The sequence below is a fragment of the Lactuca saligna genome, chromosome 8, assembly GCF_052625555.1.
Source record: "Lactuca saligna cultivar CGN05327 chromosome 8, ASM5262555v1, whole genome shotgun sequence".
NCBI lineage: Eukaryota > Viridiplantae > Streptophyta > Magnoliopsida > Asterales > Asteraceae > Lactuca > Lactuca saligna.
Window position 1 is genome coordinate 250012017 of NC_136424.1, and position 19625 is coordinate 250031641.

General features: G+C 39.6%; 1 protein-coding gene and 1 non-coding gene across 4 annotated transcripts; one reads left to right on the forward strand and one right to left on the reverse strand.

Annotated features, from left to right (window-relative positions):
- Window positions 1-9293: 9293 nt before the first annotated feature.
- On the reverse strand, window positions 9294-11453 carry LOC145013049 (GDSL esterase/lipase At5g14450-like). 3 transcript variants are annotated; one of them, XM_078971853.1, is made up of 6 exons: window positions 11333-11450; window positions 10982-11253; window positions 10453-10662; window positions 10227-10393; window positions 9825-10095; window positions 9294-9745 (listed from the first exon to the last, which is right to left on the reverse strand). In XM_078971853.1, exons 2-6 carry the CDS (start codon window positions 11190-11192, stop codon window positions 9528-9530), a joined length of 1077 nt encoding a protein of 358 aa, XP_078827979.1. In that variant the 5' UTR covers window positions 11193-11253; window positions 11333-11450; the 3' UTR covers window positions 9294-9527. The 3 variants fall into 3 exon arrangements, with proteins under 3 accessions (XP_078827979.1, XP_078827978.1, XP_078827977.1); XM_078971852.1 differs by having other exon boundaries at window positions 10227-10324; window positions 10982-11453; XM_078971851.1 differs by having other exon boundaries at window positions 10982-11452.
- Window positions 9360-9432, forward strand: TRNAR-ACG (transfer RNA arginine (anticodon ACG)). Its single transcript has one exon. It is a non-coding gene; the product is annotated as a tRNA-Arg (tRNA).
- Window positions 11454-19625: the final 8172 nt, after the last annotated feature.

A 19625-nucleotide genomic window follows, 5' to 3' on the forward strand; every position in this document is an offset into this window, starting at 1 on the left:
TTCGTATGGGAGCCATTCCTTCTTCGGTTTCCTCCAGTCTTCATCGTATCTATTGCCGCTGGAGTAGAATACTTGAGCTTTCTTATTTCCATTCTCATCTCGATCACATTCCTTGGTAAGATGGGGACCGCCACAATTTTCACATCCGACTCTAATAGCATGGATCGTTTGATCCATTTTCGTCATTCTTCGGTCTAGGCTATCGAGTTTAGCTATCACCGCCGCCATACCATCGTTTACCGAATTTACTGCGCCGCGACTCACTTCATTCCTCGGGTTGTGGTATTCTCTAGAGTGCCTAGAGAATTCTTCAATTAACTCCTTTATGTCTCGAGGTGTCTTTCGAGTGAGTGGGCCTTGTGAATCGAGTAATTGCCTCGTGGTGACATTAACTCCATCATAAAAGATAGAGACCTCTTGTTGGCTATTGAGATCGTGGTGGGGGCAATTTCGAAGTAGGCTCTTGTATCTTTCCCAAGCTTCATATAGGGATTCGCCGGGTTGTTGCTCGAAGTTGGCAATGGCTTTCTTTAGCTTGGCTATTTTGCAAGGTGGGCAGAAATGATATATGAACTCTTCTTTCATTTTGGCCCATGTAGTAACTGATCCGGGAGGGAGTGACTTCAACCAATCCTTTGCAGCTCCTTTGAATGTGACAGGAAGCATGCGTAGCAGCTGGACCTCGCAGGGCACATTAGGTACATTGAAGTAATCCGCCACGTCATTTACTTCATCTAAGTGCTTATAGGCGTCTTCATGATCTCTCCCGTGAAATGGTATCTCCTTGAGTTGAGCGAGAATATGGCCCTTTAGTTCGAACGTAGCGGTAGCGGGGATTGCGGGTTGCACAAGTCCCGGGCCGGTGTCATCACGCATCCTTTTCTTCCACTCCCCCATGGGGATCTCGTCAATATTAGCCATTGCGGTGGCTAAGTCTTCTTCAAACTCGGATGTGTGCTCGCTTTCTTCTTCGGTCTCGTATTCGGTGTCTTTCGGGATCGGATCTTCGGTTGACAACGACGCACTGGATGCTCCTGCTTTGTTGCTCCTCTTCTTGCCAAAAACGGATTTGAAGTTTTTGAGTGGTGAGTTCTTTGAAGAAGTGGTTTCTCCAACGGTTTTGCCCTTGTTTCTTCTTAATGCGGTTTCCGGATCTTCAAGAGGAGGAATTAGAGGCGTAGCAGATCCTCGGGTCATGAACTAACTGCAACTTAAAACAAAACAGAACGCGTAAAAAAGAACAAAAATTTAATCTGATTCAGCGTTAGACTCGTCGAGTCGGGGCGAATGCACTCGGCGAGTTCACGTTAAAATCAGTGTTTTTTTTTTTTTTTTTTTTTTTTTTTTTTTTTTTTTTTTTTTTTTTTTTTTAACTTAAACAAAAATTGAAACAGAAATTAACTTTGCGTAAGATGAATCTTACACAAAGGATCGATTGAATTAGAATTTAATGCTAATTTTAGAACCGTTCCCCGGCAACGGCGCCAAAAACTTGATGTGTGTAAAACTCACTTAGTTTTAATCCTACTTTAATTATCAAATAACACACAAAAGGCAGTGAACCTATCAATTGTGGTATAGCTAAATAAGCAGGGTATCGAACACAGGGAACGGCAAATTAAATTAAAAACTAATTCTATCTAAATTACTTTAGCAAATAAGGGTTTTTCTCTAGTTTTACAAGACTAGAAACTTACTAAACAAAACTAATGCAAGGCTAGAAAAGAGCAAATTGACTAGATTCAATAATGGGAAAGAAACTTCTGTTTAGTTCAACTCGGTTAACTTTATGGTTGCTTTTAAGGTAATAGTGCAATGGATTAATTCTTTCGTTGGTTACCGATTCAAGTGATTAAGTTGTGTTCACTACCCTAATCCTTAGCAAATAAACTAATTCAAACAGTGGCCAATTGCTTAACTTAATTATATTTACTAGATTAATTATTCGGGTTAAGTTAGACTTGCAATAGCTAATTAAATTGTTATTCTTAATTAACCTCTTGTTCGATAGTCATCTTACAAGCTTGCACATGAATTTACTCAATTTCCTTATTAATCCTAGTTTCATATTCATTAATCCTAGACATATGATATAGTGGTCACTTATCATATGAGGTTGATAATTAATAGATGTTCATGCTAATTAACTATCTTCCTATTAACAGAAAATAAATTATCATTCATACACAAGGTTCTTTAGCAAGCTAAAATAACAATTAATCACCAACTTAGAATTAATCCTACCAATCAATCAAACCATATTGTCAACTTTGTATCCCCAAACAGAAGTATAAAGAAATTAGTTCATAACTAAGGTGAATAACAGCAAACAAATAAGTTCAAGTTGCTTAATCATATTGACAAAACAAAAGAATTAAGTAGAATGATGAAATTACGCCTCGATTACTCCCGGAATTGGATTCTAGCTTCTTTGGTCGACTTCTAGGGTTCTTCTGGCTTCTTATTCGCAGCTAAACACTTCTGAAACTTCCCAGAATTCTCCCCTTTTCGCATTATAGAGTTATCTTTATATATGCATACCGACTCGTCGAGTCATATGGTGACTCGTCGAGTCCCTCTCACATTAGTCGTAACCTGATAACTGTCTTGACTTCCGAATGCTTATCTTTCTGAATCCGCAACCGGACTCATCGAGTCAAGAGACAACTCGACGAGTAGAAGCCTTTTTTGGTTGTTTTCTTTCTTCGTTCCACTCTTGAGCTCTTAACCGCTTCTCTTGCTCCCTTTCGCTTCCGAGCTTCATCTTTGGACTGAAAAACATAATTTAACACTTTTAAGTACCTTTTGTCCATAATATGCAACAATTTAGCTAATATATGAATAATAAACTACACTTAATATACACTAAATATGCACATATCACCCGTCACCACATCTGGTGCTGCACGTGCCTCCTTGGTGGTCAGCTGAAATGCCCGGCTCCTCACCACTGGATCCATTGCCTTGCCCTACTGGCCATCTGTGATCCGCAGGGTCGCTGGAACTGGCACCTTCACCGGCGCTGTAGCTGTCAACTGGGGACATTTGGCCTTCTTGTGGCCTCTCTGGTTGCAGTGGAAACACAACAAATCCGATGTCTGAATAACTGCTGCCGAAGCAGTGCAATCCCTGCTATAGTGTCCAGTCTTGCCGCACTTGTAGCAGCCTGATGATATCATCCTACACGCCCCCTCGTGCGACCTGCCGCATTTCCTGTAGCGGCTCGGTCCTGACTGGCCTTTCGGCCTACCATCTGATCCCTTGGGCTTCTTCCCCGAAGCCCCTCCTGTCTGTCCCTCCTCTGACTTCCGTTTCCGGATATGCTCCAAATCTATCTCCCTCTCCCTCGCCCTGGCAATCATGGAGTCCAGGGTGGGGCAGGCTAAAAAACTAACGTGCTCCCAGATATCAGCCCGGAGCATGTCATGGTAGCGGGTCCTCCTCATGTCCTCATTGCCCGCATACTGGGGCACCAACAGTGCCCTCTCCCGGAACTTGGTGGTGATCTCCACCACGGTCTCCGTCGTCTGTCTCATGTCCAAAAACTCCCTGGCCAGCTATTGAAGCTCGACAGTTGGCACAAACTCTGCCCTGAACCTGGTCACAAAGTCCGACCAGGTCATAGCCTCGATAGCTGAGGCTCCCAAAGAGTCACCCACTGACTCCCACCAATCTCGAGCTCGGTCTCGTAAACACCCTGCTGCATACCTCACCTTCGACCCCTCGGGGCAGAAGCTAGTCAACTGTGCAGACTCGATGTCTGCAATCCATCGCCTGGCAACAATGGAGTCCTTCACCCCGTGGAAATCTGGCGCACCACTGCCCCTGAAGTCCTTGAAGGACAGCGCGCGAGATCCCGACTGGCCAGATGTCATGTCGCTCCTGAATGCCTTGAGGCGATCCTCCATCAACTCGATGATCCCTTCCTTGATCGACCCGAAGATAATGGGGGTCGAATCAAGGATGCCTCTAGTAATCTCTGACGTGATGAACTCACGTAGCCCCTCGTCTACCGACTCGGAACCCGATCCCGAACCTGAATTGCCCACTGCTGGCCTCGATCGTAGTACCACCATTCTGCAATATAGAAATAATAATTGTTAGTGATACTACTACTTCTTGAGGGATCACATCTACCCCAGGTTCCCTGGTCTCATCTTGGCCTCCCTTGGTTTGGGTACGGATCCTCTGCTTCCAGTAGTACGGGCCCATATTACCTTCCACATCTATCCGTACCTTCTTCAAGGAATGCCTCGACTCCACCAGATCCCCTTTACTATGGTTGAACACTACTATACTCATCCTAGGCTTGCCCTAGGGAAATCTATGACTCTACTCTATCCAGTCCTCAGCTACTGCAGGCCTCTTGGTGATGCCAAATAACTATTACCTGAATACAATCACATGTGATAAGACTCGGATAATCCTTCGAGTAAGGGACTCATCTCTACCACGGTTAGGACTCAAACAAGAGCTACACAATAGAGTTAAATCCAACACTCTGAGATTATTCAACCCTGATCACATATGACTTTAACGTATTCACCTAACAGTTAACTCCCATCACTTCAAAGCCCACATAGCACAAAGCAAACAACATTTGGACATAAGGAAAACAATCTCAAGCAACTCTATCCTCGTAGAGAGAACTGAACTAGCATACAATGCTAAACCCGTACTATCAGGAATAACCTAAACAGGCTACCCTACTGCTATCCACTCAGTTCTAGCATGCAACTCTTTCATATACTGAAGCACATAAAGCAGGCACATAAGGCATCACTCCTAGATCCTTAGTCCTATTCTAGCATGCTGTACTACAAAAACTGATAAACATAAATAAACTTGTATGGGTACATTGGGGAATACTTACTTGAACTTGGCCGGTCGCGCACATCACACACTTTGTTCTTTCTTAAAACCCCTTTACATAGCCTTTTAGAAAACATTTTATCTTTCAAAAATCTTTTAATCCCCTCGATTTGAGTTCAAACACCCCCGAAGGTGTGTCCGAATCCCTCAAACCAGGGCTCTGATACAAACTTGTAACGACCCAATTTTCACGTCCAAAATTTTGCTTTTAAAACATTACTTTAGAAAACGTTTATAATTAAAAACATTGTTTGATCAAACCACATCACAACGCAAACCATGACTAAAAGCCAAATCATACAACCAATCGAAATATCAGAGTACAAATCTCAGAGAAATCTAATAGATGCGGAAACCAGTGTGTGTGCATGATGTGCCGCTACCGTGCCAGCTCATTCCCCTTTGATGAAGAGGTACCTGAAACCAAAACTGTAAACTGTAAGCACAAAGCTTAGTGAGTCCCCCCATCGTACCACATACCATACAATACATAACATACATACTGCCAAGCTATTCTGGGGTGCCTGACTACCCGGTACGACCATTCTGGGGTGCCGACTACCCGTGCGGCCATTCTGGGGTGCCGTCCTACCCGTGTCAAGCCATTCTGGGGTGCTGACCTACCCATGTCGAGCTATTCTGGGGTGCTGACTACCCTTCGGTCCTAACAACCAAACCTCGGGGACTATTTCACCCCTACTACTACCATCACATATATCATAACACAAACATAATATCAGACATATCTGGGGTGTCTGACTACCCTTCGGTCCTAACAACCGAACTCTACTACTATCACATACAACATATCATGCTAGCATATAACATATACAGTAGTAGCAACCTAGATGATATCACAAAGACAATCATCTATCATACATTTCCTACTGGTGGGCCGGTATTGTGGCCTTAGACCCACCGCTACTGGAAGGCAACTCACCTTGGAGTAGCTACTGATCTGATCGGGAACTGACTGTCTACTACTGCTACTGCTGCTCCGGAAATCCTCCGACTGTAATTCCCACGACTTACTCAATCAAATACTGCTAACTGTCCTTTGGGTAAAAAGACCATTTTACCCCTGATCATGCCCTAATTTAAAGTCAGAGTCAACTTTCAATTGACCAGACTCGCCGAGTTGGCTCGCCAACTCGCTGAGTCCCTGTCCAATCGACTTACCTGGATTCTGTTTCTACTCGTCGAGTTAGGCGTTGACTCGACGAGTTCTCCATCCAAACTGATGTTCAAGTCCTTCATCCTACTCACCGAGTTGTATGAACAACTCGGTGAGTTCATCTTCATCCGATGAACACTTATGCTGCGACTCGCCGAGTTGTATGAACAACTCGCCGAGTCTGATCTTGATCTAAGGAGATTACCTTGAACTCGCCGAGTCTGGGCATCAACTCGCCGAGTTCCATTATGGGTGAGTTTTGGCTTCTAACTCACTGAATCCACCCTGGACTCCCTACACAACTCGACACAGCTAAAAGGGGACAATCTCGGAGACTCGCGACTAGACTCGCCGAGTCAGATGAGCGACTTGTCGTGTCTGCTTCATGCAAGAGCCATATACGCGATTTTGCTCGAATCTAGTCCATGCTATTCATAGATCTGGGTTCCTAGAGCATGAATAACACGTAATGTTTCCAACTTTACGTGTAAATATTCATCCATGAGAGTTTTAGGGTTCAAAATGCACCAAAAGAGTAGATCTAAGGTCTTCATGCAACGTGGGTCCATAAAGGTAGCAGATCTGAGCTCTTGGAGCTCAACCATGCCTAGATCTAGAGGCCAATCAACTTATTACGAAATATAATGCACATACAAGCTTGGGGAAGGGCTCAAGGAAGACTTTAATGGAGTTATAAGCATAGAGACAGGGGGAACGAGTTTTACCTCAAAGAAATCACTGAGAGAACACTAAGATGGTTGGCTTCCTTCCCTTCCTCTTGATCTACTCCACTTCCTTCTCAAAATCTTCAAGAACACACACTAAAATGCCTCAAACTCACAAGAACAAGAGCTAGAACATATGGAGAGCTTCTGGGGGTGAATGGGGCCGAGTTGGGGCGCAAATGGTTGTTTAAATAGGGTGCAAACCCTTGGAAATTAGGGTTTCATCAGACAGCGCAGACTCGCCGAGTCCATAATATGGACTCGTCGAGTCGCCATCTTAACCGCGCCCCAAAGTCTCGTCTCTACTCGGCGAGTCGGGCCTCCAACTCGCCGCATGGCGAAAAACACAAAGTACTTAGGCAAAACTCACGTATCAGGAACTAGGTGCTACACCTACACACAAGACACTTCATTCCACATTTACGTCTTTGGATTACGTTCTGCTATATGAACAAAATAAATCACGTGTAATTAAAATCGACGGTCGAACGATTGAAATTCTTGTTTACTCGGTAAAATAAGATTTAACCATCCCTTTAATTGTGATTCTCTCAATAACACGACATATGGTGTATGGACTCTTTCATGATAAGCAATGGTGGCCACAAGTAATACGTACCCTTTTTGTATGATAATACATTTTTATGGATTATTCCAATAACGCACTACATCACAAGTCTTCCAATACTTTCAAAACATATCACCTTTACAAAACACATTCTGAACAAAAATCTAATTTTCTCCATTCGAAAACGGTAGGGACTAAAACAATTCTTGGTTTGCCAAATAAAATAGAACAAGTTTTTGCTTTACGTGTCCACATACACATAAACCTATTGCATTTCTCTAGGTAACAACCATTATAGGTGAGTAAAAACCAAAATGCAAACCGAAAAATCGAAACCAAACTAAAAACCGATGGTGCGGTTTTTAATTTGGCAAAAACTGAAGATATTCGGTGCAGTGCGGTTTCCGGTCTTGCAAAAACCATAAAAAACCGAACTGAACCTATCGTGTGTGTGTGTATATATATATATTATCAGAATATGATTGTAAGAACAAAAAACTCAATGACAATCAAAATTTCTATAAATATAAATATCTATCTTGTTAAAAGATGATTATATATTTTTAAGCATACATTTAATGATATATATAATAAGAAATAATGATATTTTTTAACATTGAAGTATGAAAAATGCTAGTGATGATAATATCATTTTTATCAATACATTAATTGATACTATTGTATGTAACTGTGAAACAAATATTATATTTAATTCATATTATATTCAAGCATTCAATAATGTTGGATTAGTGGTTATATCATTCAATTTCAAACTAAGAGTTGTTGGTATCGGTTCATCTCCAAGAAATGATTAGCACTCTTCATGTGAGTTAAAGTAACTCGCCAAATTACCTGAGTTTTAATAAAATGGCAAAAAAAAAAAAAAAAAAACAAACCACAAAAACCACAAGAACCGAAATGCAAAAAAACCGAACGGTGCAGTTTCTAAACTTCAAAAAACCGAAGTTATGGTTTTTGATTCGGTTTTGGCCAAAAACCACACAGAACCGCACCACTCCTAACAACCATATCGCATGGTCTTTAAGACGGTAAACCAATCAGGTGCAAAAGCTTTATAACACCCTTTCTTGATCCAGTCAATAAGCGACGCACGTTTATTGTGATGATTCCACACATTATCTATCTATATCTGGTAATCCGGTACAACAACAATGTATAAAGATCTCAAAAACTGTCTAAGAATGCATCCTACTCCTCCTGTGATTTTGATTCCAAGTTTCCGACAAGGATGTATTATTATTATTATTATTATTATTATTATTATTATTATTGTTTTAGGAAAGTGTCCTTCTAGTTATCCGAGTTTCCGACAAGGATGTATTATTATTATTACTAGTTGATAACCCGTGGGTACCACGGATTAGAAAGGTAAAAATAATTTTAATTAAATTATAAGGTAATTATTGAGCAATGATATGTTTAAAATAAAGGAGTGAATTAGTGGAAATTTAATTAATGATGAAAAACCTTAGAATGACAAGTGACAAATAATTAATGTGAAACTTTAATTGATTGACACGTAGCAAATGTACTATTCTTTTATTAGGTAGGGAGATTATTATTATTTTAGGAAAGTGTCCTTCTAGTTATCATATGTAACGTTCATAGATACCCATAAAATCTAATGGGAGAAGCAAAGGAGTTTATCCTCTATTAGTTTATCAAAATATTACAATAATGGTAGCTAAAAAAGAATTTATTACCTTGGCCTAACGAATGAACTGTAAGTTAATCTGTTAAGGATTGTGAAAGATTTGTTATGAAATAGTAAAAATAAATAATTGAATTGGAAACATTTTAAATCGAACTGAAACTACTTGGAATCTCATCTTTAATATAGCGGAAAACCGGGTATCAACCATACATCTATTCATATAGTATAAATATAAAATACAATAATCATACCATATATTTATTTTTATATGTGAAATGGTTGTTAATGCATAAAAAAAACATGTGTTACATTTATATTAGTAAATTAGAACAAACAAACAAAAGCGACTCTGTGGCCCAATGGATAAGGCGCTGGTCTACGGAACCAGAGATTCTGGGTTCGATCCCCAGCAGAGTCGAACAAATTTAATTTTTTAAGATTTGAAAAATAAAGTTTTTTCTTTTTAATTCGTTCACTATACTTTATTAAAACATTTAAATTAAAATGTTTTAATTACAGAAAGTATTGGGACCCTAAAATGGCTTCACAAGATTTCTTGAGGGGAAGCTTTGGAGCAGAAAAGGAGCCATCTTGAAGACGATTAGCTATCCATTTGTTAGCTGCTTCTGTATAATGTATTCCATCCCAATTAATATACTCTAATGGGTTCTCACAAGCTCTACTAAAATTACCATCTTGCCCTAAACATTGGCCAAGAGGATCCTTAAATCCTGCAAAAAGAAAAGGGTAAAATGATAAAAAGGTAGTGGACCAGTCTTGTCCTACTAAAAGTAAGAATAATTTGCCTACCATAAGTTGTTGCGTGACTTATGAGATAATATTTGATCGAATAAATGTCAACATACACTAACAATGTATCTTGAAGTTGTTTTTGCAGTTGTGAAACTTTATCTTTGAGGTTTTTGTTGAATTCTTGTGCTACATTATTGTATGACTTTACACATCCGATTTGGTCCGTGTTTTCGGGAGTTGGTGGATAGTTTTTCACAAAAAACGGTAGGCATCCAATTGGACCCGTATTGTGAATCCAAAATGTTCTTGCTCCTTGTTGATAAAGTTTCTATAATAACAACAACACATAGACTTACTATAATCATGATTTTTTGATTGTAGAGTGTCAAAACAATTATAAAATTTACCCGTTTAGCCTATTATCAACAAAATATAACCAAATTGATCCTCTATCCATACCTCTACCACTGAAACAAACTCATTGATTATGGTAGGGATATATGTCTTCACTTGCTCTTCCTTCATTGATTTAATCCCAGCATGAAGATCATTTTGTCCTATGTCAAATGTGTAAAGGGCCCGATTATAATCCTCGGGCCGTGGAAAACCATCTTTACTGTCAGACCCTAAAATGAATCAACATTATAACAGTCATACCAGTGAAAGTGACAGGTAAATATTTTACCTTCACGATACAAATCGGTAGATCTATCTTTGAATTGTTGAAACTGTGAAAGTTGTACATCAAGAGTGAGGGGGTTAAAAGTCCGGTTTAGCATAAGAGCATCCGATGGCTGAATGGTGGACCCACTAGCAGCAAAATTAGCCCCATGTTGAAAATTTGTTCCGATGGAGTCCAAATATGCACTTAAGTATGGTAAACCTAATCTTTCAGCTGCATATATCGGTTCACAAATTCAAACCCACATATAAAAATTTATCTTTATATGAACCCCACATGGAGATTAAGCAAAAATATACAAATAAACTCAGATTCTTAATTACTATCCGACGTATAAGTAGATATCTAAGTGATGATTTGATTCAGAAGTCAACTCAAGATCAATCAATACAATCTAAATCGACTCAAAATCTTGATAAAAAACGAACTTAAAAGTGGGATTCTTAGAACCGAATTCATATTATCTCTTCCAATATTAAAAAACGACCACAAAGATATAAAATTCAGCCATTTTTATTGTAAAAACATTTACCTATGAAATCAATGATTAGACGCCCATCAGATAACCTGCCGGAGGGTTTATGGAAATAGGTCATCCCATAAGGAAGACGAAAGGGACCAAATACAGCAGACACGGATCCTGTATCAGAATTCGAATCACCAAAGTTGAAGATTGCTGGAAATTGACAAGAACTTGATTGATCTTCATAAAGATTTGAGATTCTGCCTCCTCTAACCAACATCGAAATAGAGAATATACAAACTAAGAGAGATCGTCTTGCAATAATCAAACTCACTCCTTGTCTGCGGTGCATTGTTGAAGTTGGTTTAAGTATAATTGGTGAAATAACTGAAATTCTTACTTGGGACTTTTAACAAACACCTGGATGACACCTCGACAGACACGTAAATTGTTTAGAATCAAAAGAGGGCTTCAACTTCAACTTGTGTAGGAAAGATATGGGTTCTCAATTCCTGCTGATTTATTATATAGACAAGTTATAACAACGGAAAAGGGACAAAAGGGTATATGGATAAAATAATATCAAAGAACAGACGTATGATAAATGATAAATTAGATTAACGTATCATAAATGATAAATTAGATTAACTTATAAAACACAATTACACGAATGGTCCCTATGGTTTAGGGTAATTTGCACGTTTGGTCCCTAATTTATTGTTTTAACTCGGAAGGTCTCTATTGTTTGTTTTTGTTACGCGTTTGGTCCTGTCTTACCTAAAAAAACTATTTTTTCCCTTGAATTTTTAATTTTTCCTAACTAAAAGACACATTTTGTAAGTTACAATTTAGCCTATACGATTTTGGGTTTTATCTTATATTGGGTTTTATAATTGTGTCTTTTAGCTAGGAAACTCTAATTAGCTACTTTATATATTATGTTTTTGCCTTTATCTTATATTGGGTTTTATGATTGTGTCTTTTAACTAGGAAACCCTAATTAGCTAGTTTATATATTATGTATTTCCCTTTCATTGTATTTGTACTTCTCTTTGATAATAATACAAAACCCTATCCATTATATGTTTTCTCACTTGTTAGTTTACATGGTATCAGAGTTCAGTTGATTATCTGTACTTTTCGTTTTGGGGGGTGAGTTACTGTTCATCGAGCATTGTTCACGTATTGGTCATCGAGTACTGTTCATTACACTATTCACGTGCACATTGACACTGTTTGCAAATTTGGGTATGGTTTTCTTGCTCGTTTCTGTATTTGATTTGATTTGATTTGTTCATTTTGTCGGTTTTTGAGGGTTTTGTTTCGTCTGTTAACTTTGTTGATTTCGAGATCTTGATTGTTTCTGCTGCTACTCGTATTTACTGTTTGACTGATATTGAAATATAGCCCCAAGAGATGATTTTCTTCAGTCCATTAGTATTTAACTTGATGGAAAAAACTATACCTATTGGAGTTATGTTATGAAAAATTCTTGCGAGGCAAGACTATATGGGGGATTGTTACAGGTGACAAGAAGAAACTAATAGAAGAGAAGGCTGATAATTATGCAACCTTACTGGATTCATGGGAGACTGATAACTCCAAGATCATTACTTGGATTAATAATTCTATTATCCAGTCTATTGGTACTCTGATGCAGAGGGGGCGTGTGATTGCTTATGCCTCGAGGTAGTTGAAACCTCATGAGGTGAATTACCCCACTCATGATTTGGAATTGGGGGTGGCGGTATTTGCCCTCAAGATTTGGAGGCATTATTTATATCGAGTCTGATGCACGATTTTCACCAATCACAAGAGTTTGAAATATTTGATGGACCAGCTGAATTTGAATATGAGGTAGAGGAGATGGTTAGATGTGGTAAAAGATTATGACTGTGAGATTTTGTACCATCCCGGAAAGGCAAATGTGGTGGCTGATGCTTTGAGCTGTAAGACGACAAGTGCTCTGATTCGATACGTCTGCTTGAGGATGACGGTGATTTCAATTTTATAGGATATGATCAATGAGGCACATGTGGAGGGTTTGAAAAGGGAGAACTGGAAGATTGAGCGGATTCAAGGGCAAATTCTATTGTTTGTTTGAGACAACCGGGGGTTATTGACTCAGTGTGGCTGAGTTTGAGTTTTGGCATTTAGGGGAGTGAAGCATAGGATCTTATAGGAGTTGCATAAGTCCAAGTTTTCTATTCATCCGGGGGGCACAAATATGTACCGAGACCTAAGATTGAGATATTGGTGGCTCTACATGAAGCGGGAGGTTGCGTGGTTTGTTGAGCTGTGTTTGACCTGCAGAAAGGTCAAAGCCGAACATCAGAGGCCTCATGGCAAAGTTCAGCTGCTACCTATTCCCATGTGGAAATGATAAGAGATAGCCATGGGTTTTATCACGAAGTTACATAGGATGGCGCGGGGTGTGGATTCCATTTAGGTTATTGTGGACAGGTTGACGAAGAGTGCGCATTTTATTCCGATTTCCGAGAGTATCGCTGCTGAGAAATTAGCAGATATATATGTGCGGGAGGTGGTGGTCAGGCACGGAGTGCCGATACTTATGGTCTTGGACCGTGATGTTCGTTTCACCTCCAGATTCTGGAGGAAGTTTCATGATGAGTTGGGTACTCAATTTCATTTCAACACTGCTTACCACCCCCAGACAGATGGTCAAAGCGAGCAGACAATTCAGAATCTCGAGTATATGCTTCGAGCATGTGTATTGGATTTCAGAGGGAGTTAGGATACTTGCCTTATACTAGCAGAATTCTCATGCTAGTATTGACTGACCCTCGTTTGTGATGTTGTATGGTCGGAGGTGTAGGACTCTAGTTAGTTGGGGGTGAAGTTGGGCATCGAGTCATGGGAAGTACCGAAGTGGTGCTTAAGACCACTAAGTTAATTCAGCAGGTGTGTGATAGACTGAGGGTTGCGCGGAGCCCCCAAAAGAGCTATGTTGACCGGCTTCGATCAGATCTCGAGTTCCAAGTGGGTGATTTTGTGTTGCTAAAGGTGTCACCTTGGATGGGTGCCATTCGGTTTCGGAAGAGGGACACGCTAAGGCCCCGATTCATCGGCCCTTTCATGATTTATGCCCAAATTGGAAGGGTTGGTTATCAGTTGGATCTTCCGGACGAGCTCGGACAGATCCTGAACACCTTGCATGTGTCTCAGCTCCAGAAGTTTGTTGCAGATGAGGCTGTTGTTATTTCTCTGGATGATATTCAGGTGGATAGGACTCTGAATTATGTGAAGAAGCCCATTGCAGTTTTGGATAGAAAAACTAAAGCTCTTCGTAACAAGGTGGTCAAGCTAGTAAAGGTGCAGTGGTAGCACCAGAAGGGCTCCAAATGGACTTGGGAGCCAGAGGACGAGATGTGGGACCATTACCCGGATCTATTTGTGACTGTGGACTTCGAGCACAAAGTCTAGTTCAAGTCGGGGAGAGTTATAACACTCCAATCCAGGCATTCCATTGTCTATATCCTTGTATTTTTTTGGAAAAAGGACCTTTCCATAAGCTGAGCGTACATTTGGTACGCTTAGCGTATATGAGAGATGCGCATCGGGTGGATGAGGCTCGTACGTTGGGCGTACAAGCAGGTACGTGGAGCCTACATGTTAGATATCTAAAACCCTAATCCTTGGACTTGCACCCTATGGAAGCAACCTTATATCATTTGGACCAAATCCTAATCAGCCTCTATAGCCTCATTTCGTCCCTTAACCCCAGATTTTCGTGAGAGTGTGATCCTTGAAGGAGAAGGTGGTGAGCAAGTCTTGGTTGTCATTGAGCTTCTAGATCCTGCATCTAGTTCATCTTAAGGAACTTCGAGAGGTATAAAGTCATAAACTTGTCATCTCTTTTGTTAGTTTGAGCTAGGGTTTTGTTATGAAGTCCCTTTTTGGTTATTGGACCCTCTCTTGTGAGTTGAGCAACTCCACAGACTAGGATGGTTAGATCTAAGCTCTTTGAGCATGTTAGATGCATAAAGGTGCCATTTTGAAGGTTATTTTGATTCCATGCATGAGCTTGAAGTCTTAAATGAGGTCTTAATGGGAAGTATAGAGTATTGGGGATCCTTATGGCATGCAAGGGTATAAAGTTGCCAACTTTATGCCCTAGGACATCTTAATGGACTCAGATATGAAATTTAATGTTGAAATCTCAAGCATTAAGCACTTAATGGTCGTTGGTGCATAATCAGCTCGTACGCCGAGCGTAATATCATGTACGCTACGTGTACACCCAAGGGGCTCAGTACGCTAAGCATATTGGAGTGGTACGTTGGGCGTACACACCTCAGATGGGGTTGGGATTTGTATGGGCTCTCAAGCTTATTGGGCCTTATTCTGTTTTGGGCATGGTCCCATTTACAGTCTAGTGGACTGTTATTTTTTTGGGCCATGGTTGTATTGGTTGGGCTTGTTGGGCCATGAGGCCCATTAATAACTTTTATCTTGGATCCTAGGCCCATTAGTAAAGGAAAGACTTTTGGGCCACCATGGAAGGGCTTGGGCTAAAGTGTTTGGACTCTTTGATTAGGTGGAATTATAATCCTAATTTAGGGTTATTTTTATTATTGTTTAGTGTGAGGTTTCAGATTGTTAGGCAAGCAGCTATTGTGTTCAACAGATTAAGGTGAGTCTTCTCACTACACCCATGGGTCGAAGGCACTAAGGCCGGCCCATTATTTGCTATGAGATGTTAATAATTGATTATGCTATGGTTTGCATTGACTTGTGTGTTGACTTATGTGAAGACCATGGAGGGAGCCCATGACACTTGGCAAGACCTTAGGGGAGCCCCGGGAATTGGGATACAAGACCATGGGGATAGCCCACGACATTCCAAATGAAGACCATGGAGGGAGTCCATGGAAAACATATGTTTATGTGTGCATGGAAATACATGGCTATGTGTTTATGTGTTTATGGGATACTCACTAAGCGTGTGCTTACAGTTTTGTTGGGTGTTTCAGATACTTCTGGTTCTAAGGGCAAGGGCCCGTCTTGATGATGCAACGTGCACTCCCTAGTATTTATGCACTTAGTATTTAAATAATCTGATCTTTTAAACAATGTGGTTATGCAATGGGATTTTTGGAAAATAAATGCGGTCGATATTATTAATTATTTAATGAAAATTTTCTATGAATTTTGGGATGTTACAATAGATAGTACTGCTTTGGAGATTCCTCCGCAGTACATGTCAGTAGAGTACATCACATGAATGAGTAGGTCATCACCTACAGGTTGTGAACCTACCAATGTTCCACTGGACCGTTAGAATAGTTTGCGGTCATCATTATACTCTTTTATATGACTACATCGCATTCATCGCAAGTGAAAGTCATGACATCTCCTAATCATCTCTCATCTCCCATCTCTTATTGCTAGTTACTACCCGATATATATATATATATATATATATATATATATATATATATATATATATATATATATATATTGTAAGGTCACACCTTATGATCTGATGTGTCAAATACATAACATGTTTTCCACCAACGCCAACACCAAACGCTAATGTAGTATCAAAGACATCGTGACCTCTTGTCTATTAGACTGATAGTTTGTTATTAGGTAGATATACTTTGTAAATATAGAATATATATATCTGATCCATAATCTTAGTGATTAGGATCATAACTTTACATAGATTAGAATATATCCCTAGAATAACAGACTCTCCGTTTCTATAATCGCATATAGTATACTATTAGGGTAAACCATAATAGAGCTTTGTGCCTTGCTTTCTGCGAATGTTCTCTTTGTGAGAACCCTTTCTTTGTAACACCTGAATTTGTTAAGTTTCACTTTCGAACCCTCATCTTGAAAACTTCGCATTATGGTCCCTTGGTTAGTACACGGGGCGTACTAGTTGGTACGCTTGGTGTACTAGCCCGATTCCTTGATCTCGGATTCTATCCACGTACAATGGGCGTACATGGAGTACACAGGGCGTACGTTGGCTTGGGACAAACCCTAATTTTTAGGGTTTGTGCCCTATTTAAGCTTCTTAAAACCATCTCCTGACCATTTTAGACCAGCCTCTATACCTTGAAAACCTTAACTTCGTCCTTAGCCTTGTTTTGGTGCATTTTAGCTCTTATGAAGCATCTTGGTGAGTTTTTATGTATCTTGAAGTGGTTAAAGAAGATTGAAGACTCATTCTTTGGAGAAGAGCTTAAAGATCCAGATTTAGCTTCATCATTTCGTGACTTTTGAGGTATAAAGTCCATAATTTGTCAACTCTTTGTATAGATCTTCTTTTAGGCTAGTTTATGGCTATTTTGGTCCGTTTTGGTTGGTCCTTGTGAGCTAAGGTCGTTTAAAAAGCTTAATCTTTTAGATATGGACATTTTAGGGGTCCATTATGCATAAAAATGTAAACTTTATGGTGTTTATGGACTCATGCATGTGTTAAGACCCTTTGTTAAGCTCTTTTGAGCTCTAGAGTCCCATTAAGCCATGCATGCACGTAAAGTTGCCAACTTTACGTGATAAAGCATCTTTTGAGACAAAGTCTGAGAATATCGAGTAGAGGATGAACAGATTAAGTGCTTAAAGATATGGGATGGCCAAATGGGGAGTACATTTGGTGTATAAGTCGGTACGTTGTGCGTACTAGCCCCAAACCATGTACATTAAGCGTACGAGCTGAGTACGCCCCACATAATCAGCTGACAGGCTTCGAATTTTGGGATTCTTGGTTTTGGTCCATGTTTGGACCTTAGGAGATTAGGTTCTTGTTGGGCCATCCTATTTTTATTTTTGGGCTGATGCTTTTATTTTAGGTTGATTTGGATGAAGGTCCACGAAGGGATTTGGGCACAATTTGGAAGATTGGACCATATTTGGGCTTTGGATGACCATTTTGGTATTGGGCATTTTAGTGTAGTTGGTTTGGGCCTTGGTCTTGGACCAAGCTAGGTAAAAGGTAAAACTTATGGTTATGGATTGGAATCCAATTATTATCTGGATGTTATTGGTATTGATAGTGCAGGGATTTGTCGAACTAGCAGCCAGAGATTAATCTGTATGATTCAACAGTTTGAGGTGAGTTTCCTCACCAGGGTTAGCAGGTCTAAGGCACCAATGTCAACCCATGGTTTGTTATGTTAGGATGCTATATGTATGTGTGACTCTTGCATGTGCATGTGCTTGTATGCTTACTGGGTGGGGTTGATGGGGTAGTGATACTATTGCTGACATAATAACCTCTATACGAAATGCCGATATGTATAGAAAAAGTTATCTTGTATGCTATTACCTTGTTATACTTATATGTTTTCTATGTTGGACAGGCCCCGTTATGTGAGTTAGAGAAAGGCTTGTTATACTCAGTGGGCGAGGCCCGTTATACTCAATGGGCGATACCCGTTTTGCGAGTTAGGGCGAGGCCCATTATACTCAGTGGGTGAGGTCGGCTATGCGAGTTAGGGTGGGGCCCGTTACATTCATCGGGCGGGCCCATTGTATGTTTGATATGTGCGGTATGTGGTATTCGGGGGAAACCTACTAAGCTTCATCCTTACGGTTTTCAATTTATGTTTCCGATACTTTTGGTGCAAAGGGGAAGAGCTTGGGGTGATTGCAGTGCACACACAATATTGTTCCGCATTTTCATGATAACTTTGATATTTTATGATGTATTGATACATATGTTTCACTTGGGATTTATGATGATGTTTTGGGATATTGTCTTTATTAACTTAAAAAAATGAAAATTTTGGGTCCTATTTTTGGGACGTTGCATTCTTAGTGAAAACATATTTGTGATAATCCTTTGTTCTTCGATTGTTCTTACTTGTTTGTATTTGATTTACGAATCTATAAAGAGTTTGGGACTAACATAATTAAATCAAGTAAAATCATGTCATATAGATTCATCCAAAACATACCACATATAATAGGCACATATAGCATTTAATTATCTAAATACTTCATATCTATGTGTAAAATGAAAGTAACTATGCACTCACCTGACTTAGGTGGGTGATTGGAGAATTCAACACCGCTCCGCCTAACACCTTGACTTTTCCTTTGACGTGACCTAGGTTCAAATGTCATTGAGTGTTACTCTTATATTCTTGGTGACTAAAGATAGTATAGATTCCTTACTAATACCAAAGTAAAGTGTTTGGAAATATCGGAGGTAAGTTATGTTAGGTATACAAAGTAAAGTGTTTGGAAATATCACTTTAAACACCTCACTAAATCTATCCTAGAAATCATTCCCGTAAGTATATCAATCAGTATAATGAGTTGTAGTTACTGATAAATCTTATTTATAGGTTCATAATAACAACTATGAATATAAATATAAGTTACACTTGAAATAAAATAAGTGTAGCTTAACTTACATAAATTTTAGTGAAAACTTGGAAATTACATAGGTAGAATCCCGAACCGAATACTTCTTTTCATCAGGATCCTAGCTACTCCAGAGGCTTTCTAAAAATTTCAGAAGTCCGCAAAAAGTCAAAATCAAAGTGTGAAAGAAGACCAAAGAGATCTGGGCTTGGGTTGTGAGAAAATGAGCAAAAAATCGGCATATAAAAAGGGTATGGGGAGGCGTATCGCACCCTTGCAATAACGTCTCTCCTCTGGTTTCCTACCACGTGTTAATTTTTGATGGGTTTCATATGTTACAAAATCTTATTTTGGTGGAAAAACATAA

Coding starts and splice junctions, on each gene's coding strand:
- LOC145013049 (XM_078971851.1), bottom strand. CDS start 11,264: ATGCACCGCAGACAAGGAGTGAGTTTGATTATTGCAAGACGATCTCTC. Junction 10,394..10,452: donor TACCGATTTGTATCGTGAAG/GTAAAATATTTA, acceptor GATTCATTTTAG/GGTCTGACAGTAAAGATGGT. Junction 10,096..10,226: donor AGTTTGTTTCAGTGGTAGAG/GTATGGATAGAG, acceptor TTGTTATTATAG/AAACTTTATCAACAAGGAGC.